This window comes from Protopterus annectens, chromosome 2.part1 (assembly GCF_019279795.1).
Source record: "Protopterus annectens isolate FY-2018-M chromosome 2.part1, PAN1.0, whole genome shotgun sequence".
Lineage (NCBI taxonomy): Eukaryota > Metazoa > Chordata > Ceratodontiformes > Protopteridae > Protopterus > Protopterus annectens.
This window is the reverse complement of record NC_056729.1, coordinates 1,666,997,004-1,667,021,766: the sequence shown is the minus strand read 5'-3', so window position 1 is coordinate 1,667,021,766 and position 24,763 is coordinate 1,666,997,004. Positions and strand designations below refer to the sequence as shown.

General features: G+C 39.7%; 1 protein-coding gene and 1 non-coding gene across 4 annotated transcripts in view; both read left to right on the top strand.

The window, feature by feature from the left end:
- KLHL17 (kelch like family member 17) overlaps positions 1-24,763 on the top strand; it is a 1,233,332-nt gene that overhangs the window by 993,646 nt on the left and 214,923 nt on the right. For all 3 annotated transcript variants that reach the window (XM_044063097.1, XM_044063096.1, XM_044063098.1), the window contains one exon: positions 22,258-22,425. In XM_044063097.1, the coding sequence (XP_043919032.1) occupies positions 22,258-22,425 (168 nt within the window). The remainder of the gene's footprint in view (positions 1-22,257; positions 22,426-24,763) is intronic.
- On the top strand, positions 14,046-14,213 carry LOC122795099. The gene has a single exon (XR_006363734.1). It is a non-coding gene; the product is annotated as a U1 spliceosomal RNA (small nuclear RNA).

The window sequence follows — 24,763 nt, the reverse complement described above, 5'->3', positions numbered from 1 at the left end:
AGTTCTTGTTGTTCATTGGGCCTGCTTGATCTGACATAGCCTCCCCAAGCTGTATAAAACCCGTGTTCTGGGCTGATTGAAGAGATCAAGGACCTCAAGTCAGCGTCATATTCCTGCCAGGAGTGATTGTGTTATGGAAACAGAAGTAATTACAGTTTCAACAGGAAGAGTGGTGGATTTTGGACATAAAGGAGCAGAAAAACTGATGTATGTTTGGCTAGTGGAGGAACTGATTTTAAAAGCATACAGCAACAAGTTTTATAAAATCTTATGTTGGTGTAAGAATGGGAAAATAAGCAACTGTGGTAACAGAAAGAAGTATATAACAACAAATAGCAACAAACTGTAAGTGAGCAACTCAGAAAATAAGCAACTGTGGTAACAGAAAAAAGTATATAACAACAAATAGCAACAAACTGTAAGTGAGCAACTCAGAAAATAAGCAACTGTTGTAACAGAAAGAAATATATAACAACAAATAGCAACAAACTGTAAGTGAGCAACTCAGAAAATAAGCAACTGTGGTAACAGAAAGAAGTATATAACAACAAATGGCAACAAACTGTAAGTGAACAACTGTGGTAACAGAAAGAAGTATATAACAACAAATAGCAACAAACTGTAAGTGAGCAACTCAGAAAATAAGCAACTGTGGTAACAGAAAGAAGTATATAACAACAAATAGCAACAAACTGTAAGTGAGCAACTCAGAAAGTAATTAACTGTGGTAACAGAAAAGCATATAACAACAAATAGTAACAAACTGTAAGTGAGCAACTCAGAAAATAAGCAACTGTGGTAACAGTAAGAAGTATATAACAACAAATAGCAACAAACTGTAAGTGAGCAACTAAGAAAATAAGCAACTGTGGTAACAGAAAGAAGTATATAACAACAAATAGCAACAAATTGTAAGTGAGCAACTCAGAAAATAAGCAACTGTGGTAACAGAAAGAAGTATATAACAGCAAATAGCAACAAACTGTAAGTGAGCACCTCAGAAAATAAGCAACTGTGGTAACAGAAAGAAGTATATAACAGCAAATAGCAACAAACTGTAAGTGAGCACCTCAGAAAATAAGCAACTGTGGTAACAGAAAGAAGTATATAACAGCAAATAGCAACAAACTGTAAGTGAGCAACTCAGAAAATAAGCAACTGTGGTAACAGAAAGAAGTATATAACAACAAATAGCAACAAACCATAAGTGAGCAACTCAGAAAATAAGCAACTGTGGTAACAAAAAGAAGTATATAACAACAAAGAGCAACAAACTGTAAGTGAGCAACTCAGAAAATAAGCAACTGTGGTAACAGAAATAAGTATATAACAACAAATAACAACAAACTGTAAGTGAGCAACTCAGAAAATAAGCAACTGTGGTAACAGAAATAAGTATATAACAACAAATAGCAACAAACTGTAAGTGAGCAACTCAGAAAATAAGCAACTGTGGTAACAGAAAGAAGTATATAACAACAAAGAGCAACAAACTGTAAGTGAGCAACTCAGAAAGTAAGCAACTGTGGTAACAGAAAGAAGTATATAACAACAAATAGCAACAAACTGTAAGTGAGCAACTCAGAAAATAAGCAACTGTGGTAACAGAAAGAAGTATATAACAGCAAATAGCAACAAACTGTAAGTGAGCAACTCAGAAAATAAGCAACTGTGGTAACAGAAAGAAGTATATAACAACAAAGAGCAACAAACTGTAAGTGAGCAACTCAGAAAATAAGCAACTGTGGTAACAGAAATAAGTATATAACAACAAATAGCAACAAACTGTAAGTGAGCAACTCAGAAAATAAGCAACTGTGGTAACAGAAAGAAGTATATAACAGCAAATAGCAACAAACTGTAAGTGAGCAACTCAGAAAATAAGCAACTGTGGTAACAGAAAGAAGTATATAACAGCAAATAGCAACAAACTGTAAGTGAGCAACTCAGAAAATAAGCAACTGTGGTAACAGAAAGAAGTATATAACAGCAAATAGCAACAAACTGTAAGTGAGCAACTCAGAAAATAAGCAACTGTGGTAACAGAAAGAAGTATATAACAACAAAGAGCAACAAACTGTAAGTGAGCAACTCAGAAAATAAGCAACTGTGGTAACAGAAAGAGTATATAACAACAAAGAGCAACAAACTGTAAGTGAGCAACTCAGAAAATAAGCAACTGTGGTAACAGAAAGAAGTATATAACAGCAAATAGCAACAAACTGTAAGTGAGCAACTCAGAAAATAAGCAACTGTGGTAACAGAAAGAAGTATATAACAACAAAGAGCAACAAACTGTAAGTGAGCAACTCAGAAAATAAGCAACTGTGGTAACAGAAAGAAGTATATAACAACAAAGAGCAACAAACTGTAAGTGAGCAACTCAGAAAATAAGCAACTGTGGTAACAGAAATAAGTATATAACAACAAATAGCAACAAACTGTAAGTGAGCAACTCAGAAAATAAGCAACTGTGGTAACAGAAAGAAGTATAGAACAACAAATAGCAACAAACTTTAAGTGAGTAACTCAGATTCAAGATGCCTGTGGTAAGAATTGAGAGAGAACAGCTTTTGTTTAAATAGATATGACATTGTGGGCAAATTAATTTTACCTTTAGGGTTTAGTTTAAAAGACTTGGCATCGATTCATTTGGGAACTGAAGATTCCGTGAAGTGACGTTTGAATCATTTGGGTTTTTAGAAAACATTCATTTGTAAAGTAAGAAGGAAATGAAAGACTGCATCATGGACAGTATATTTTTAAAGCTTTGTACTGCAAATTAAATAGAAAATGCATGTGCTACTCAGAACTGCTTTTCTTACCTGTTTGTAAAATATGCACAAGATAAAAAAGGTATTTGATGGCAGAAATGTGTAGCCTAGGGGCTGGGCAGTGTTAGTAACACTGAATGTGACTGAAAGAAGGATGAGCATGTTAAAAATGCAAAAATGTTAACTGAAAGAGAGGGAGTGTGAGGGCAGCCAGCCTAAAGCTTGTATTTTGTATGTGGCGATGGTTGGCATTTAGTAAAGGACTTTGAAAAAAGAAGATGCTGGCAATGTGGAGAGGGGGGCATACAGCTAAAAATTGTTAATCTAAGTGTAGTAAAAATAATGCCCGAGAGCATTTGTGGTTTGATTGTCCTAGGATACAGGACAAATGAATAGTTGAAGAATAACTGAATATAGAAAAGGAGATGAGATAATTTTGTGGAAGAAATATAGAAGGTATAGTAAATTCAGAAGAAATGCAGGTAAATATTAGGGGAAAATGTTATTCAGGAAGAGAGCAGGTATGAACTGCTGGGAAGAGAGGGAGGAAGGAGGGGGGATTTTGGTATGAAAAGAGCAAGAACAAAATAATGAAAAGTCAGTAGGAAGAAAGATACAAAGTAAAAGAAAAATAAAAGTTGTAAAAAAGAAGCAAAAACTGGAAAGGGAGATCATAACGATACATAGGGAGATCATAACGATACATAGGGCCAGATTCCAAAAGTGTTGCTCTCGGTGCACGTCTGTCCTGATTCCAAAAGACCTGCACACAGTGTAAATGACTTACTTCAGTGTAAGGCCTTTCTGTAAACTGGCTTACTACGGGGACCAGATTGCAGAAGACCTGCTATCAGTCTTAGTGGTGACTTATACTGGGAGTAAGTCTTTTGGAATCCGGCCCTTAGTGTAACTGTGGTAATGTATTAGAAATATTATCAGGTGGCTAATGGTAACTGAATGGTGTAAGAAGGTGAAAGCAAAAATTGTATGTTTATTTGATTACAAGAGGTGTTAAAAAAGAGAAATGGGATATAACTGAGGCCTTGTGAAGACAAGACTATATGGTCTGTAGGAAATGAAGAATGTTCAGGTATAGGGGGGATTTTGATAATAAATGAAGTTAAAATATCAGGTGTTAACAGCGCTAACAGCAGGTATGATGGTGATGTAGTATAAGAAAAAGAGAACAAGGTGCGGGATTATTTGTAATTTAAGCATATACAACTATAAAAGAAGAAATATCTTTGAGGTCTTAAAAATATGTTTTGGTTAATATGGTGATGAGGAGAATTTAACTGTAATTTATGGAAGGAGAATAAGAAAGTAACACAAGATGTGAACGCACTGAAGGAAGTTATAAAATGTGGAGGAGTACAGGTAGGGAAAAATGAGAACGGACTTACAAAAGAGGGATATTTGTCTAAAAGGAATAGATTATGTAATTTGTTGTAATGGAATCTAAGATAAGAGTAGGTGAGAATAAACAGATGATGGAAGAAAAGTTAATAAGGTTAATTGGTGATGGTAATAGCACAGAGGAAGTGAAGCTGGAGAGCAAGAAATTATGGGAAGACAATGACAGTGAGGGGAATTTTATAAAATTGGTCTGTATGGTGTGTAGCATTTGAAGAAAAAGTATTTTAATGGTAGAAAATGGAATGACAAAACAAAAAAAGAATATAAAGAATTAATGATAGAGCTTCAGATAGAAACGAAGAAAAAAGGAACCAAAACGAGAGAGAGAGAGAATTGTATGACAAAAACAGGGTGAACGTTAAAAGTCTGTTATTTGGGCAAGGATTTTTCTTAATAGGAAAGAAAGAGGCGGTATCACTTTATTTAGGAAAACAAGTGAGAAGAAAACAGGGAAGAATAGATAATGCTAATCAATGAAAAGGGTGGTATAAGATATAATAAATAAAGTAAGTAGTAGAAATATTTCTAGATAAAATGTATGAAAAAATTGTTGAGAATAGGAATGGTGTGAAAAATACATGACGATGCTAAGAAGTGAAAAAGATTATGGAAGAAATGCATGAAGTAATAAAAGAAGGGAGAAAAGAGTTCACACTAGGATTAGATTACCTAAGTTATGAGTTTTACAAGTGATTGGAGAGGAAAGAAAAGGTAGTTTTCTGTTGATCATTATATGAATGGTTAGATAAAAGGATAATGCAGGAAGATGAAAGGAAAGATTTAAGAAACTGGCGACTTGTAATTTTAGGGACTGCTGATTATAAAATATTTGAGAATAATACTAAAAAGAATGTGGAAAGTGTTGGATTAGTAAGAAGAGAGTGTTTTTAGTGTAAAATGGAGAGAAGTAAAGTAAATATGATTTTGACTGAAAAAATGACTTAAGATTGGTTACATGTGACATAGAAAAGGCATTTTATAAGAGGCTATGGGTCAGTGTAGGAAATTTTGGAAGCATATGGAGTAAGTAAAAAATAGTGGAAACTATAAAAATGTAAGAAAATTCATAGGTGAGACTAATGGTAAATGGATGGGAAAAGATTAAGGTGAACAGGGGTGTGTTAAGCAGGGGTGTCCCTTAAGTTTGTGTATTTTGTTATAGTAATTAATGCAGTCAAGCTTTTCTGTCAGAAATGGATGAAATATTTTGAAAGATGGGGAAAGGAAATTGAGATACCAATATGCGTGTCATATGTAGATGATTTGGTTATTGTAGCAAAGTCAAGCTCTATTCAACTAACCTGCACGCATTACCTCATCTTGTTCTGTGACATCAATAGGACTTGTTGGCGGGACAGATTTGTGTTCCAGAGACTCCCCCTTCTGTGGAATAGATTCCTGCTCCACGTCAAGCAGAGTACTTCACTAACCATTTTTAAGTGCAGCTTGGATAACTGGATAGGGAACAGAAATTACACCCCTGGGATTTCACCTCTGTCCCAGCTGGACAGGGGCATCGGGGGCTGACTTGTTGAAACATGGGCTAAATTCTTGGCTAGGCTTGTAAGGGCCTCGGGGACAGTAGCCTAGTAATTTCCCATGATCCTGTAAAACATAGAGGATGGATGAATTTAAGTGCTATAAGAACTTAAAAGTTAATAAAAAGGTGGGGTTTAAGACTGGATAAAAGAAAAAGTTAGGGGTAGTTAGAGAATTAAAGAAGATAAATGGAATTTATTATAATAGGAAGGATGAATATATTGGGGATTAAGACTGGAGAGTATGAAAATATACTGAATCAGTAGAAAGTGAAACGAAGTAGTAAAAAAAATACTTGCATTGTTGAAAAGTTTTAATTTTTCTTATTTATATGTTAAACAATTACATTTTCAGTGCACTTGCTTATGTTGGGAGAATTTATATGTTTCCAGGAAAAATGGAAAATAAATATTTTTCAGTTCTGTGTGGAGTTTGAGGTTGAATCGTGTTAAAAGATGAATATTATACAATAAATGGACATTAACATTCAAATACGTACACACGGATTGGTCAAACCAGTGAGGGTGTTCCTTGTAGATCCAGTGTGACACACAGGAAGAAGTTAACTTTCTCATCATTGATAACGGAGAATTCAAAATATTAAATAAACCACACTCACTGTGGAGCAGAATAAAAATATATAAAAACCTCACAATTTTGATGTGGGGATTGTTTTTAGAAGTAGCTCCACTGTATACAGTGAAAGAAAAAATAAATAAAAGCAAGCACAACTTTTTTTTGTTAGTAAACTCTTCCATGAGGATCAAAGGGCTCAAACAGATGCCATATGCTGCCCGGTTAAAGAAACTCCAGCTCTACTCAGTGGCATACCGCCTGCTCAGAGGCGATCTGTGCCTGACATAGAAAGCCATGTCCAACCCAGAATTAATGGACATGCTGCACCTCAGAAAATCCAAATCCCATCGAGCTACACACTCGAGAGACTTGAACCTCAGCACTGAAATAAATAGGACATGCTGGAGGGGACAGATTCATAACCTAGAGACTCCCTTCACTCTGGAATAAAATCCCAGGCCAGGTTAGGCAGAGTCCGTCATTGACTCTCTTCAAGAGGAATCTTGATGAGTGGATGGGAGATCGTAGGTTTACCCCGGGTATCACTTCTGTGTCACTGTTAGACAGAGGCACAGTATACTAACCTCAAAAAGGGCATAGCAAAATTCATTTAAAATGGGTGGCGAAAGCCAAACACACTCTGGCTAGGCTTATAAATGCCGTAGGGCAGATAGCCTAGTATGAACCTATGAACCTATGTAGCTGAATAATACAAAATTATTTCTGAAACATTTCTACACAAGCCCCACTGTGTACCTCTTGCCTCCTGAGATACTCTTCTCTCGTTGCTTGACTTCATTCTTCCAGGATATGCCAGAAAACCACACATGCATTTTTTGAAAACTGAGACAAACAAGATCTGTGCAGGACTCTGTACAACACATACCATATCAGACTTGTATTACCAGCAATGAGAAAAGGGTGGAGTAATCAATGTACTGTGTGGCCACAGAGCATACACAATGCATATCTAGGATGTCCCAGACTACCAGCAACCAGTGGAAGAACAGGACAGTCCTATTATACAGTGACAGTATTTGTAAAAGTTAACACTTTTTCCCTTAAATAACTTAATTGTAGAACGGCAGTAATCCACTAATGTATTTGCCCTCATAATCAAACCACTCCAACGTCGGGTAAATCCTGTATTAACCTCCACCCACCATTGTGGATTATTGCTAAAATATACAATAAAAGTAAAGGGGTTAGGTTTGAAAAATCCTATTTTTTTCTAGCATCAGTGCACTTATTTTGGGTTATTAATAGTATGAAAAACAAGGAGAATAAAATGGTGTGACAATTTAAGAGATGTATAAGGAGATATGGAACCACTTAAACAGGAAAAGAAGGAATGAAAAAGAGGTTAGGTGAAGACGAGAATATGTAAATAAGGTAAAGTTATGGAAATTAAAAACTGATGAAGGTAGTGAGAAAAGGAATGAGTAATACTAAAACTCGATCAATATGGCCGAAGCCATATTCTGAAAGGCTTTTCTAGATGAAGATAACATTGCAATACATGTAGGTGGAAGACTGATAATCTAAGGTGTGCTGAAGACACAACACTGCTGAATGAAACAAAGGAAGATGTGGAGCATTTGCTGAGGAAAGTCAGAGAAGAAAGTCATTGGATGGGACTAGAACTGAGCAGGAAGACCAAGATTGTGTCAACTGATGTGCTTCTTTCGGCTTTTCTCGGTTAGGGGTCGCCACAGCGGAACTCCGGTCTGCTAATGATTGGCAGTAGATTTTTACAGTGCCAAGGAAGATTGTGTCAACTGATAACATCGATGAATTTGAGCTTGATAAAGAAGAAATTGAGAAGGTTTTTGAGTATGAACCCTTTCAGTCGTCTTGTAACCACTTATTCGACTAGCACTCAAGAAATATTATGTTTGGCACTGGGCAAGATGGCTATGAAGTCTCTAGAAAAAATATTCAAAAGTAAGGACATCAGACTGCAGACGAAGATAAGACTAGTTCAGACTCTCATATTCTTGATTGTCAACTATGGCTGAGAACGCCTGGATGATCCAGAAGCAAGATCAAAGGAAGATTAATGCTTTTGAAATGTGCTGCTGGAGAAGAATCCTGCATGTGCCATGGATAGTGAGACAGACCAATAAGTCGATCATAGAGGAAATTAAACCAGAAATGCCACTTGAAACACAAAACTGCATTTGTTGAACATTGGTCACACCTTTCGAAGGGAAAGATCAATAGAAAAATGATGTTATGATTGTAAAGATTGAGGGCACAAGAGGCAGAGAAAGACCGCCAATGAGATGGATCGATATGATCACGACGATGACAGGTCGAACGTTGGAGGATCTCATCAGATTAGCACAGAACCAAATCCTTTTTAATTCCTTAGTCTGTCAAGTCACCAAGACTCGAATTTGCGTAGATGGGACATAGAAACAATACTGAAACATTATGCAGGATTTTTTTTTTCCTTTACATGCAGACTGCTAAGAGGTGATGTGTCTGGCATACAAAGCATCCTCCGACCCATTACTGATGGATTTATTGCACATCAGCAAGTCAGATGGCATCAGAAATGGATCTAAATCTCTTCTGCCAAAATCAACAGAATGGTTTAGAGAGACAGGTATACCTCATAGAGGATGCTAATGCTGTGGAACATACTGCCCATCCACATAAAACAGTTTATCCTGTCCATTTTCAAGCACCACTTAAAATCTATGGATGGGAAACAAATAATTTACCCCTGGACTGCCACCTGTACTAGTTATGGACAGAGGAAGCTCCTAAATGTTTAGCACATGCATGGGTCCCCTCAAATTATCTATGGTACTATCCCAGTTATTCTCATTAGGGGTAATATATAATTATCGACCATAGGATAGGTAAGGCCAGTTTATCACCAAATGAGGTAGGTTGTTTTGAGCACCAAAAGGGAATCTGGCTAGGCTTAAAGTGTCCCCCAAGTGCAGATCGCCTGATGCTTACAGATGAACCTATGGTATGCTTTATTAGATATTGATGGGCATGCAGTAAAGTAAAGATGGAAAAAGGTTTGAAGATTTCTATGAACTTGGGAACTTTTTGTGAATAATTTTGTTAAGGTTACCTGTTAAGGGAAATATGACATATAAAGCAGCAGAAGAATACATTATGACTGCAATTAGAGGAAAGTGCAAAACATTGTTTTTTGGAATGTAAAATTAAGTATTTTAGGGAAAAGTTTAAAAATGTATATAATGTAAGTCACAAAGGAAGTGGAGTACAGCAGAAGTAAGAACAAAACTGGAGTTTTGTTCTTACTTCTGCTGTACTCCGCTTCCTTTGTGACTTACATTATATCTACCTCACGGAATTACAGCGTTTGCTTGCTGAGCAGTGGATTTTACTTTACTTTAAAAATGTATATAGTTGGGAAGGTTTAAAGGAAACAAATATGGAAATGATATTGCCAATTAAATATGAAAAAGGGTGGAAAGATGAAATTTGATAAATGGAGTAAAATGTTTGTTACAGTCTGGGTATTGTGGAAAAGAATGTGTGAAAGACTATTGTATAACAGAAACAGAAGAGACAAAACTGTATTAGCAGAAGTATGAAAGTGGTTTTTGGAAAAGCATTGGGAGGAGGATAGATGAACGTTAATCATGTTGTATTACTGATGTAAGTAGGGTGGATATTGGATTACAAAAATATGTAAATGTTGAATGATGTGTCATTTAATGCAGCTATGTACCTACGTAAAGCAACCCCCTACTCTGTTTTCTGTGAGAGTCATGGAATCCAACATACACCTGAGTTCCTTCAACTGAATCAGATGAGTGCAGCACCCTCCCACCCTTCTTCACTGTAGTGTCAGTATTGGAAAATGAATTCAAGTTCCTGATGTAGGAATAGATCCACTAGACTTCTGATCTTCCAGCATCAAAGCAAGCAAGTGGTACTTCTTTTTGAACCATTGACACACTGTATGCTAGTGCAGCTGTATTACATCTTGGATCTACTGTCTGTTCAGCCATTGTGTTTTTGGCTTATTTTTTATCATGCACTGTTAATGGCCTTTGCTATCTTTATGTTCTTTGTAGTCATTAGTTTGGTACTTTCTCTGGATAATTTGGTGTACTGACCTTGGAAGTCAAGTGGATCATTAATTGCTTATTTCTGTGTAATATTTTGGGCCATATCAGACCAAATATTATATTGTTTAGCTTATGTTGTGAGCCCTTTGGGTGCAATGAATTTTGGCTGCAAATTCCAGTCAGATGCCTTATAACATTAGTATATTCCTCTTGGCTTGTCTTTACTTAAATTATCTATGTTGCTTAACTACATAGTATATTCCTCTTGGCTTGTCTTTACTTAAATTATCTATGTTGCTTAACTACATATTTCTCTTTCTAGCTGTCTTTCGTACGTATGTATTCATTTTTGTCAGTTGTCTGGATCTTGGTGTCCTAATGATTGTGCTATTGCTGTGAGTTTCCTCAGCTGTTGCCTTTTCCTGGATAGCATACTTATGCTTGGTCTTTAATACCACAGGCTAATCTTGCCAGAATGATTATTACTGGAAGCATATAATTAACTGCCAAGCTATTCTTTTTTCATTGTACTCTGTATGGCTTTGCCTAGGGTATTTGTTTATAGCATACTGACCATTTTGTTTGGTTCTGGTGACTTTCTTTTACTATCTCCCCAGTTCAGAATAACTCTGGAAGATAAATTTAGACTGTCTAGTACACTGTCATCTTTACTGACATCCACTGACTTTGGATACTAGTGTCATAGCAGCTTTGCATATATCATCTTGTACATTTCAGTACCTGCTGCTGTTTTTACATGCCACCTACAGTTTTATCTGTGACACTATTACTTTAGCTGTGTCAGTGTCAAAACAGAGATGTCACACTTTGAGAAGACCAGAAGCTGGGGGTCTTGTTCCCACTTCATGTGACTGGATTGCAGACAGAGCAGTGAAGTATTAGAAGGTGCTGCACTCCTAGGTTTGTCAACTTTCGGATGAGACATTAAATAGAGGTCCCATCTACCCGAGTTGGTAGTAGCTCATGTAGATGTAAAAGATCCCACGGCACCTATCAGAAAGAACAGTGGAAGTTCTCTGATGTCAAGGCCAACTTTTCCCTTATAATAGAAATACTGCCTTGCATCTCCCCTGAAAAGAGGCCACTAGCCTAGTGGGTCTAATCCAGTCAACAAAGGTTTACTTAAATAAATGAATGAATCACTTTTTGTAAATATGCAGAGGTATCGTCCATCGTCATGATTGTTTTTTGGTATTGTTTAGATGCTGCTTGATAATATTAAGGGCCATTCTTGATAGGTCAGAGATTACATTCGCATCTTCTTTACCAACTAAAGTCCATCACTTTTTCTCAAAACTCTTGTTCTTGTATTATCACATACCCAGTGCATTGCGTGACATGACTTAAGCAGACCTGGCCTCCTGAGCCCACTAGTTATTTTTTTCAATCGTACAGATCGGATCGTGATCATGATGCAGTTTGGTGATGTTCCTACTTTCGGCACATGAACATAAATCTACTAAGTATACCTGTGGCCATGAAACTGCCAACTACATGCATTTCACAAAAATTGCCCAACTCTACAAAACTAAACATAACCACTGGATTACCAAAGAACTACTTAACTTATTCAGACTTAGAGATGAAGTCTGGAAAATTTGGAAAATTAATCCATCCCCCAGTAACAGAGAAGGCTTTGTTCTCTTGGGAAACCTTGCCAAACAAGCAACTAGAAGGCACAGAACCCAGCAGCTAGTCTGCTCCCAGAAATCCACATGCAGTAAGCCTCAACATTTTTGGAAAATTGTTAACCAAATCATTGGGTGGGCCCCTGACACATCTTTCTCAAGTGGTGACATCATATCCTCCTCCTCCCATCCACTTTCCAGCAGTGACTTCCTCAAAGAATTCTCTCATTCCCCTCCCATTAACCCAGTCTGTCTGCCTTGCACCCCCCCTAAGACACATACACCTCTCCCTTTCTACTTCCATGTCCAAACTCTCCCCTCTGGTGTCCCATCAGCATCTGGTGGCATCCACCTATGCTTCATCTCCCTTTGCAAAGATTTCCTCATGCAGCCAGTCAAAATATTATAAAATATTTACCCAAACCATCATGCATACTCTGTGGAACCAAGCCTTTCTCAAATCCCTCCCCTAACAAGCACATCTGCTGTAGACTTTCGTCCCATTGCCATTCTTTCCACCCACCTTTGTCCCATTTTCATTCTTTCCACCCACCTTCGTCCCATTTTCATTCTTTCCATTTTCATTCTTTCCACCCACCTTCGTCCCATTTTCATTCTTTCCACCCACCTTTGTCCCATTTTCATTCTTTCCACCCACCTTTGTCCCATTTTCATTCTTTCCACCCACCATTTTCATTCTTTCCACCCACTTTTGTCCCATTTTCATTCTTTCCATCCACCTTTGTCCCATTTTCATTCTTTCCAGCCTTGGTAAAATGTGGGAAGACAATAATCTACCCCCAGCTATGCGACTATATTCAAACCTGCAGAATGCACTATCCTAAACGGTATGACTTCTGGAATGTGTAGTGTACCCAGACTTCTATGTGTATGGTAACTGATGGCATCTTCTTAAATTTTGCCATTCTCTTAAACTACTGTTTATCATATGCTCCACTGAAGGTGTTGCCACCCAAGTTCTGCTGTGTCTGAAAAGCTTCCTTTCCTACAGGCACTTCATGGTCAAAACTGGCAATTCCTTGCCTGGTTATGCTGCTCTTGTTAATCAGGGATTTGCCAGTCCTCTCTGCTCTTACCCATTTGTCTCCTTATCAGAAAATGTCCAGGTGACCTTCCCTACTTTACTGTAATGGTTACCTATAAGTCTCGCCTCATCCACTTTGCAGTCAAAAAACAATTACAAGACAGCATGTCCCAATTATCTAGCTGGCTAACTCGGAAAACAATTTCAAAAAAATACAAAAAACTAAAACTGTGATATTCAGAACCAAACCTAGGCTCTCCAAGGGTCCCAAGAACTGCTTTTGTCATTTAATAACCATACACTCCTTGAAATCACCCCCCCCCCATTATCTAGGGGTATGTCTCAGTCAGCAACTTAATTTTCAGCAATGCACAGCTAACCAAAGGAAAAATCAATGCACAACTATTCTGGGAAGCCAGAATCTTCCACTTTACCCTGCCCCATAGGAAAGATAGCAAAAGTAATGACGTTTTTCACAATGGGCAGCTGTGGTTGCATGTGCCTAAAACAAAATCCTCTCCAACTTCTGCCTGCAACTTTATTGTGCTGTTACCCAAGGCGCACAACACCATAGCCAAGTTCTTACAAAATCAAACAGGTTAAAATTCATATATGGAATACAACTCTTACTATGAGCCTTCCTTTTCAAACTTATTAATCTTCAGTCATTACCTTTCTTTACCCGCGGTGGTGGTGCTGCGGTAGCGTTGTCGCCTCATAGTAAGATGCTGTTCGGTTCGATTCTCAGCTAAAGCGTCTTCTGCGTGGAGATATGCGCGAATGGGCGTACCTTCCTTGAAGGTTGTGCGTCAGGGCTGGTAACTCGGCACATAAAAATCAACTACCAATCATTAGCGGACCTGAGTTCCGCTGTGGCGACCCCTAACCAGGAAAAGCCGAAAGACACAAACAGTCATTACCTTTCTTTGACAGACTCCTGTTTCCAAGGACCTTAACTACAACGTTGGATCTTTTCCTCTGAATATTTACCTGGCAGGGAGAATACCATGATCATGAAGGTGGTTTCTCCAGGTTCAGGCTGTTCCATTACACACTTCGGTTGGGTTGACACCTGTGATTTCTCCAAATGTGGGAAACTCGACTGCGTAATTTATGGTATCTTCCAGTGTGAGGCTCTCCTCACACTGGAAGATGCCGATGTCTGTGTAGGCACGGAAACTTGGTTCAGGGTTACGGACAGCACCCTTGCCTTACCAGGCTATGACCCCAAAATGAGGTCTGAAAGACTAATGGTGGTGAAGTCTGTATCTTCATGAAGGACAGGCACACCTCTAGACTGGTATGCCAGTGTGGCGCACTTAAGTTACTCCAGGTGCAGCTGACAGTTGGCAAGGCACCCATCCAAGTTTTAGCCAACTATAGACCACCCTCCATGACTTAGGACACCCACTCCTCCTGCCTGGACCTACTTGACTCCATCAAGGTGTACCCCCTAACACCCTGATCCTTGGTGACGTCAACTACCCCACCATAGACTGGGTGAACTATTCCTGCACTAATGCACTCACCCAATGATTCCTTGACTTCATCAGTTCTAATGTACTAGACCAGCTTGTCTGATCCCCCACAAGGGGATTTAACATTCTGGACTTGGTTCTAACCAACATGAGTGACTGCACCACTCCCATAGTAAGTTCTTTCCTGGTGAGATCTGATCATCTGTCTGTCTCATTCGAAGTTTCTATCACACCCAAGCCCTCCTCAACCATAACCAGGCTAAAAAATTTCTCAAAAGCTGACTACAACCTCCTAAGGGGAGGGTATCAGTAGCTTCACACCCCTGTCCCCCTCAGAGAATGCAGACAACTATGCTGAACAGTACGCCAATGCAGTATACAAGCACCAGTTCAATTTCATGGACTCAGCCATACCAAACAAAACTAAAACCTGCTCCTCAAGGAAACACAAACATGTCTGGTGGACATCCTCTATCAACAGGCTTTACAATAAAAGGAAGAAACTGTTGTCTAGGGGTAAAAATTAACAAATTCCTAATTGGAAAAACTCCCTCCTCAGCCTCAACAAGCAAATTTGATCACTAGTGAAAACCTCCAAAGCCAATTATGAGTTGAAACTAGTCTTTGAAACAAAGAGAAACCACAAGTCCTTCTTCAGTTATGACAGGAGCCTCCATGGCATAGCTCAGGTTTGTTCTGAATTAGTACATAATGATACCACTTGCACTGATCCTGTTGATTTAGCCAGCCTGCTAGCTGATAGGTTCAGTGCAAACTTCAGCCCCCTATCCCTCCCCAAAGGCCCACTCGACATCACCAATATGTGTCCCACACCTCACATCTCTGTAGATCAAGTGTTAAAGGCCGTATCCAAGCCAAAGAACACACCTTCCATGGGACCTGATAGTATCCCAGGCTGTATTCTTCACCATCTCCAGCAAGAACTAGCTTTGCCATTGAGCACCCTATTCAATCACAGCCTAATTACAGGCTTCATTCCAGCAGAGTGGAGAACTGCCATTGTCATCCCCTTGAACAAAGGTGGTGCCACAACTGAACCGGGTAACTATCACCCCATTGTCTTGACAATTCTGATCTGTAAAGCCATGGAGCGTATTATTATGGATCTCATAAACAAGGACATACTCAATCTCCAAGCACTTGATCCCACCCAATTTGGATTTGTCAGGGGCTGATCTTGCCTATTGAACCTGGTTGACTTCTTTGAGACAGTTACCAAGGCCCTGGATGAGGGAAAGTCAGTACATACAGCTTACCTTGACTTGGCCAAGGCCTTTGACACAATCTCCCACTCGGGTGGCATCGAAAAGCTAACACAACTTGGCGTAATTCCCTGTCTCATTAGGTGGGTGGCCAACTGGCTCACCGATAGGACCTACAAGGTCAAAATAGGCACCACCACCTCCGACAGCAAACTTGTCACTAGCGGTGTTCCCTGAGAGAGACCTGGGTACTCAGGTTGTCAACAATCTCACATTCGACCATCATATGGTGGCAGTGGTTAGAAAAGCCTTTTACTTGGTTCATTGCATAAGTAAAGGAACTGCATCCAGAAAAAAGGAGGTTCTTACCTCTCTGTACTCCTCCCTTATTAGGCCTATAATTGAGTATAATGCCCCGTTTGGTATGTACCTCTCCAAACACCTGCACCAACTGGAAAGGCCACAGAAATACCTCACAAAGAGAATCCATGGCCTCCAACATATGTCCTATGCGGACAGGCTCAAATCACTATCACTCTTCTCGGTATCGTACAGATTGCTCAGAGGTGATACGTGTCTCACCTACAAGGTAATATTGGACCCTGCCCTACTAGGGATGCTCCATATCCCTAAATATAGCTCCTTGCACATTACCCACTCGATAGGCCTAAATCTAATTTGTGACATCAACAAAACCTGCTGGAGAAACAGGTTTTCCTCCCAGAGGCTGCCCCGTCTCTTGAATAAGCTTCCCATGGGTCTCTGTTATAGTATTGAAGTTTTTAAACTTTGAATGCTATAATATTGACCCGTTTTTGTCAAAAACTCAAAATAGTGAAGCCACGGAACTTCAAAATCTTACCTAGGGTAAGATTTCGGTTGTCCGTTCCATGGCTTCGCTATTTACTCTACTGTAATGGGAAGGTTATTGACCCAGGGTAAGGTAAGTATGCAAACGGAGGTTACGGACCGGGTTAAGGTAAGTGTGGGAACGGATCAGGGTAAGGTGAGTGTGCGATAGTTAGGGACATTAGGTTAGGGAGCGGGTAAGGTGAGTGTGCAATATTTAGGGACTTTAGGGTTAGGGAGCGGGGTAAGGTGAGTGTGCAGTAGTTAGGAGCTTTAGGGTTAGGGAGTGGGTAAGGTGAGTGTGCAGTAGTTAGGGAGCGGGTAAGGTGAGTGTGCGGTAGTTAGGGACTTTAGGGTTGGGTTAAGGTGAGTGGATAGGTAGTAGTGTAGGGTTAGAATTATGATTTTGTTAAGTGTATGTGTGTGGTTTATTTATTTTGGTGTGCTTGTGTTGTGTGTTTGTGTTTTGGAACAGCAATTTTTTTCCCTGGGAAAAAATTTGCTGTTCTGTATGTTCAATATTTTGTGACTTAGATATTTTAGGTACAATGAAATAGTGTTCGCTATTTAAATTGTACAATAGGGTAATATAAATGCACTTCCCATACATGTGAAACAGAGTACCTTACTGACCCTCTTCAAGTGCAGTCTTGATGAGTGGATGGGAAACCACAAATTTGTCCCAGGGGTTCCACCTTTGTCCCTCACTGACAGGGGTGACAGGTGCTGACTGAGGGTTCTTTTTTGGGGATAAACTCTTGGCTAGGCTTCTACAGAGTCCCAGGGCCATTAGCCTAGTAACCTCCTATGATCCTGTGAATATAAACTCCCTTCAAAAACCAACAACAAAGCTGCAGTGCACACAGCCATAGTTTCTCCCTGCTGGGCCACAGGTCTGGGCATCCCTTCCCATGTGTCTGAGTACACCACCATTAAGGAATCCAGTAAGGAACTGAAACACATGTTTAAATAAGCAACATGCTCATGATTTAAAACTTGTACAGATACCTGTTCCTAATCCCCCCCCCTTTTACTTCAGTGCCACTAGTAAAACTTGCTGCTTTAAAGACTTACTCCCACCAAGCGAATGCCCTCTACTCCTAGTTTTAGTGTAAAACACTAAATACTGCACACACAAGAGGTCTCCTCGTACACCCTTAACCTCTCTGCCGGCAGTGCCTTTCATTCTTCTTTTCTATTTCCCTCCCATTCATTGATCTTTCTGATTGTATTTTTTTCCATAAATTATTTTCTAACTCTCGTCTTTTGCATTGTACTTTATGACAAATTGATCGTTCTGCATTACATTTGCTTGTTTTATTCAGATTTATAATTGATGTACATCAAGTTTGTGATCCTTGTCATTTTAGCTGCCATGCGGAGTCTGGAAACAATCAGTCCAAAGAGGCCAGTGTTCTCCCCAGTTAACAAATTAAATAAAGTGCGACGGTGTTTTCTTTGGGAGTAAGAGAACTATGACAGACAGTGTAGTGAATCTAAAGAACTACAGCAAATGAAAGCTGGTGCCTGGACCCAAAACAAAGTATCCGATAAAAAACACTAAAATTCGGACACTTTAATGGTGTAAAAACAATAAAACATAAGCGCTTTCATTTAAAACAGTGTTGAACTTCATCAGACGTAGTATTGAACACATTTCCTCTTTAAGTACTTCCTACTTGCATTTGATTGGTTATGCTTCTGCTTCCTTCAACACCACAAGGTCCTGTTTTAAAGTTACAGTGTCATTATTGCATGTAGTACTGTTATTGCTGTTTTTCAAAGACCTAGTACTTTATACAGAATTGTGTTAAAAACATAAGCCAGATTTATTGTCGTTAAACTATTTTCTTCCTTGCCAATGGAAAGGCGGTTTTGCCAGAGAATTTACAAGCATGAATATGCTATTAGAAAGAATAATTTAAACAATGCCTTGGCTAAACATAATAGTGAACAAGTAGGACATCAATTCAAGTTCATGGTCATTGATCAAGAAGGCATGGGATGTTTACTTATAGTTAAAATAGTTGAAATGACATGCATTTGCAAGCTGACAGCTGGCTAGGTATCAGTGATCGTAGTTAAGTTACCCCAGTTCTAAAATTAAAATAATTGGAAGGAAGAAAATAGTTTAAAGCCAATAAATTTGGCTTATGTTTTTTAACACAATTCTCTACAAAGTACCATGTCTTTGAAAAACAGTAACTACCCCACCATTAACTGAGAAACTACTCATGTACCAACTCTTGTGCTCAACGTTTTCTGGAATTCATAAATTCCATCGCCTTGGATCAACTTATCCACACCCCCACCAGGGGCAGCAATATCCTAGACCTGGTCATTACCAACATCGGCAACTGGTGTTCCACACCAGAGGTCAGTTCCTCGGTCAGATCCGACCACAAGCTAATTACCCTAGACATCCACATCCCACTGCCACCCCCCATTAGGGAAACCATGGTAAAAAAATTCTCCAACGCCAACTTCACGCTTCTTTAGACAGAAGTGGCAAACTTCACAACTTCCATGCTGACAAACAATAGAGGTACGACTGCTGAATCTTACACAAATGCACTTTATAAGCACTTACACGAGTGCATGGATTGTGCAATCTCTAACAGAACCAAGATGCTGTCTTCCAAAAAAAGGAAGCCAATCAGGTGGTCCCCTGCCATAAACAAATTCTACAACAGAAGAAATAAACTGTTGCAAAAAAGAGTAAAATCCCATGATTGGAGGGAACTCCCTGGTCAGCCTCAGTAAGAAGCTGAGATCCCTCATAAAATCCTCCAAAGCTAGTTATTGAAACAAAATCGCCACTGATTTTAAAGATAACCACAAAGCATTCTATAGCTATGTCAAGAATCTCAATGGCAACACTCAGATCTGCTCCGAGTTACAGCACAATGACACTAAATATACAGAACCTCCTGATATTGCCAACATCCTGACAGATAGGTTCAGTGCTAATCTCTGTACCGGAAGAATGCAAAGTTCCTGTAATCACGGCTGCACAGGTAAAAAACACACTCACCAAAGCCAAGAACACAGCATCCATGGGACCTGACAACATCCCAGGCTGTGTTCTACACAGACTACAGAACAAACTGGCACCCCACCTAAGTACCATGTTCAGTCATAGCATCATTTCAGGCTTTGTGCCCACTGAATGGCGCACAGCAACGGTTATCCCACTCCACAAAGGGGGAGCCACCATGGGCCCTGGGAACTACTGCCCCATTAGCCTGATGAGCTTGGTCTGCAAGGCTTTGGAACGTATCATCATGGAACTTATAAACAATGACATTGGTAATCTCCAAACTCTTGTCCCTACCCACTTCGAATTTGTAAAAGTCAGATCATGTCTCCTAAACCTGATTGACTTCTTTGAAGTGGTCACCAAAGCCGTAGATGAGGGTAAGGTGGTTCCCACAGCCTATCTAGAGCTCGCCAAGGTTTTCAACACCATCCCCCACTCTGGAATTATAGATAAACTCACTAAACTAGGTATAAATCCCTATGTCACAAGATGGGTTGTCAACTGGCTCACTGACAGAACTCACACTATGACAGTAGCAGACTCCAAATCCAACTTCAGACCAGTGACAAGTGGAGTACCACAGGGTTTAGTCCTGGGTCCTCTCCTGTTTGGTATCTACTCCTCTGTAGTACAGGCTAACACAGAAGGCCTTTGGTTAACAAAGTTCACAGATGACTGCAAACTAGGAGCCATAATCAAAGCTCTTAACGATGTGGACATCCTACAAAAAGGCCTCACTGAGACAGATGCCTGGTTTCAAAGCCATGGCCTCAAGCTCAATGCCAAAAAGTGCATTGTCATCCCTTTTGGTAAAAACTCTGTACCCATGAACTACCACATAGGCGGTAGTCTATTTAACACCGAAAGTGTGATAAGAGACCTTGGGACACAGGTGGATAGTACTCTCTCCTTTGATAATCACATTGCCACAGTAGTCAGGAAATCCTTCTACGTGGCACACCTCATCACAAAAGGTTTCTCATCCAGCAAAAAAGAGGCCATGGTTCCCCTCTACTCATCACTTATTAGACCCATTATAGAGTACAACGCCACCTTTGGTATGTACCTCACAAGACATCTACAACAACTGGAAAGGCCACATAAATACCTCACAAAGAGGATTACTGGCCTCAAACAGATGCCCTATGCAGACCATCTCAAAAAACTCCAGCTTTACTCCATCGCATATTGCCTACTCAGAGGCGATCTCTGCCTAACATACATAGCTATGTCAAACCCAGAGTTGTTGGACATGCTCCACTTAAAGATATCCCAATCCCTCTGAGCTACACGCTCTAGAAACCTAAACCTTGTAACCACAATAAACAGAACATGCTGGAGGGGTAGATTACTGTCCCAGAGACTTCCCATACTCTGGAACAAACTACCTATCTATATTAAACAAAGCTCATTAGCAGTCTTCAAGAAAAATCTCGATGATTGGATGGGAGATATTAAATTCAACCCGGGGATCACTTCTGTGGCTCTGCTCGACAGAGGCACAGGAAAATAATTTTTTTGGGTGGCAAAAGCCAGGGTACCATTTGGCTAGGCTTATGTAGGCCCTAGGGCCAATAGCCTAGTACCTGCCTCTGAACCTGTATGTAATAATGACACTGTAACTTTAAAACAGGACCTTGTGGTGTTGAAGTAAGCAGTAGCATAACCAATCAAATGCAAGTAGGAAGTACTTAGAGGAAATGTGTTCAGTACTATGTCTGATGAAGTTTAACACTGTTTTAAATGAAAGCACTCCTGTTTTACTGTTTTTACACCATTGAAGTGTTTGAATTTTAAAAGTTTGGCAGTTTTTATTGGAGACTTTGAGAACAGTTGTTTTGGGACCAGGCACCAGCTTTGGGTTGGTGTATTTGGTTTGTTTCTGTGGATTTTTGTGAATCTAAAGAACTGTTTACTTCTAATACGCAGTATAAGAAAATGAAATTCCTAAATGTTAGGATCTTCATGCATGCAGGGGAGATGCAGACAACCCTCTATCACAAACCAATTGCAGTAATAACTTTCTCCCTGCCACAAATGCTCACCCAGATCGTGTAGTTAAGTCTTTCCTGTAGGGCGAGTTCTTCCAAAGAAATTATGTTCATAGGAAGGCATTTTATATCCACTTGGCATCATAGTCAACTGAGGGGTAAAGTGTGTACAAGAAACGCACTTTACAGTCTTCCTTTCAGGAAATGCTATTCATCACGGTGTTTATTGTGAGATTGCAGTATAGTGATGATCGGACAATTTGCTCTTTCCTCACTTTAGTGCGATTTCGGAGCTGATATATATAATTAGCGGGGGGGGGGGGGGTTGGGGCACATCCTCCCATAAGAGTGACTTCGATGAATGGCATTTTCGATGTTAAAGCTGTTCGCTTTTTAGTGCTTTCGATTTGGTACTATTGACCCGAGATGTATTGCAGTAGGTAACATATAATTATACAGTTGTTGAGACTATGGAGTAATTATATGCAGTAACAAAACATACATCTGAGCAGATTTCTAAAACATGCATTACATCGCTATGTACAGTTGCATACAGTGTTTAGATCTTTTACTGTACTGACTATTCATTGTTTTTATTTTTGTTTTAATGTAGTTATGATGGAACATCCGATCTTGCCACAGTGGAGTCATATGACCCAGTTACAAATTCCTGGGTGTCAGAGGTTTCCATGGGAACTAGACGTAGCTGCTTAGGTGTTGCAGTGCTTCATGGTCTCCTTTATGCCTCTGGGGGCTATGACGGTGCATCATGCTTAAACAGGTAAAGATCTTTCTGAAACTGTTTTGTAGGCTCATACTGAGGAGAGATGCAAGTCTTGTTGTTGTGTCTTTCGGCTTTTCCCAGTTAGGGGTCGCCACAGCAGAACTCCGGTCTGCTAATGATTGGCAGTAGATTTTTACATGACGAGTTGCCAGCCCTGATGCACAACCTTCAATGAAGGTGAATACGCTGTTAAATGTAAAAAAAAAGTAAAAAAAAAAAACAAAAAACTAAGAGCAATTGGAAAATGTTATGAAAGTGTATTATTTTTCCTAGTTTAGAGCATGAAATGTATCCTGCAATAAAAACAGCATCTCTGCCTTTCCCTTTAGACTATCGACTGATAAGAGTGTTCACAAAGTGTCTAGTTCCAGTTATTGCTCATTACAGGCTACATGGTATCCATATTTTTCCATATTTAGATGACTTGCTTATCTTTGCAAAGTTTGTTTTTCAATGTGTCAAGACTCTCTCCCTCTCAGGCGAGAGAACTCTTACACAAGCTGGGATTCCGAGAGAACATTCAAAAGTCTTTTTAGACTCCTTCACACAGGACTGTGCGTCAGCTAGTCACCTCCATTCAAAGGCTTTTCTTTAACATGAAAAAACATAGGTATATATCTAGATCTATTTTTAAGGTTTTCCACTTAGAATCTGGTGACTATGCGGGAATATGTCATGATTGACATATTCCCTCGCAGTGGTGCAGCAGTTTGCATTGTTACCTCACAGCAAGAGGTACTCTGGTTTGATTCTCAGCTAGCATGCCTTCTGTACGGAGTCTGCATGTCCTCCCTGCGTTCATGTGGGTTTCCTCCGTGCTGCAGTTTCCTTCACAAAGACATGCTCCTGGAGCATTTCTCCCCTGGCCTCCACTGAAAATTGGCTTGTTCCAAGTCTGACTTTCTCGATAAATAAATGTTAAATAAAAAAAATAAATAAATAATTTTGGTCTCAAGGCATCTATGATTCTCATGATATCCATGGCTTGACTCCACATGAGAAAGATATAATGGTAACTGAAGTCTGTTTGGTTCCAGGAAACAACATCCTTGATCTTTTCAAATCGATGTGCTGGGGTTTGTAAAAAGATAAACCTTTTGGTGGAGACAACAAATATCCTTAAATCCAGGTCTCCCCTTCTCCCTCCCTTGTCCAAAGTAGTCAGTCACCACAGATGCCTCAGACTTTACTTGGTGTGCAGTTTCAGAAGGGATTAAAGTGCAAGGTATGTGGGACACCAAGGACAGGTGCAAGAACATACATATAGAAGAGATGCTGTAGTAGCCACTCCCTCCCTCCCAACCTTCTTTACACTTCTTTTTGCTGTGTTGTTTATGCCAGGTTGTGGACACTTACTTTTTGTTTTTCCTAGCATTGTCCTTTCATGGCTCAGCATCCCTCTCTGTGTTAGTTTGAAAAGCTCTGAAGGGCTTTGCATCCATATCTGTCTTTTTAGTCAGTTGAGATCAAATTGACTAATGGTTATGGAGTGTGGAAGGAGCCTTGAAGCCTTGGAAAGCTGTCTGTTGTATACTTGGCAGGATATAACACACATTACTAAGGCTACTGTAGCGGTGATCATTCGAACTTCTCCTGTTATGGTAAGTTTACTTGCACAACTGTAGTTGCTTACAATTTGTAGTCTAAGCAGGTAGATAATATTTTTGTGTTCAAAACAGGCACGATTGCATTATTCTTTACAATAACCAGATTTCTTTAAGCCATTTCTTTCATTTCTGTGCCAAAGATGAGCCTCCATCTGTACTTGCACATGTGTTAAGCTGAAGTTGAGACTTAGCTAAAATTGTGCTTTATAGCCCCAGTTCTTGACTGTGACAGGAATTGAAGAAGCCTGTACTGCACCTTTTATTGCAAGTGGCATTGGAGAAGAGTACTGTATGGTCATTGTTAGTAAACATCAAATTGCTGCAGGAGTATTACAGTCTTAGGAAATGCAGCTTGATGCCAGAGCATGGCCCTCTGCTGGCATCTTGTGCATCTCCTTTCACACTTTAAGCCCATAAACCAATATGCACATGTCTGCCACCTTGTGCCTAAAGTGCTAGATGAGTGTATGCTAGCCTTTACTGGAGGTAGTGTCAGAAAGATGCATGCTAGACCTTACAGGAGTTCATGTGAGAAGGATGCATGCTAGCCCTTACTGGAGGTCATGTATGAAGGATGCATGCTAGCCCTTACTGTGTGTGAGAAGGATGCATTCTGACCCTTACTGGAGTTCATGTAAGAAGGATCCATGCTAGCCCTTACTGGAGGTTATGTGAGAAGAATGCTTGCTAGCCCTTACTGGAGGTCATGTGAGAAGGATGCATGGTAG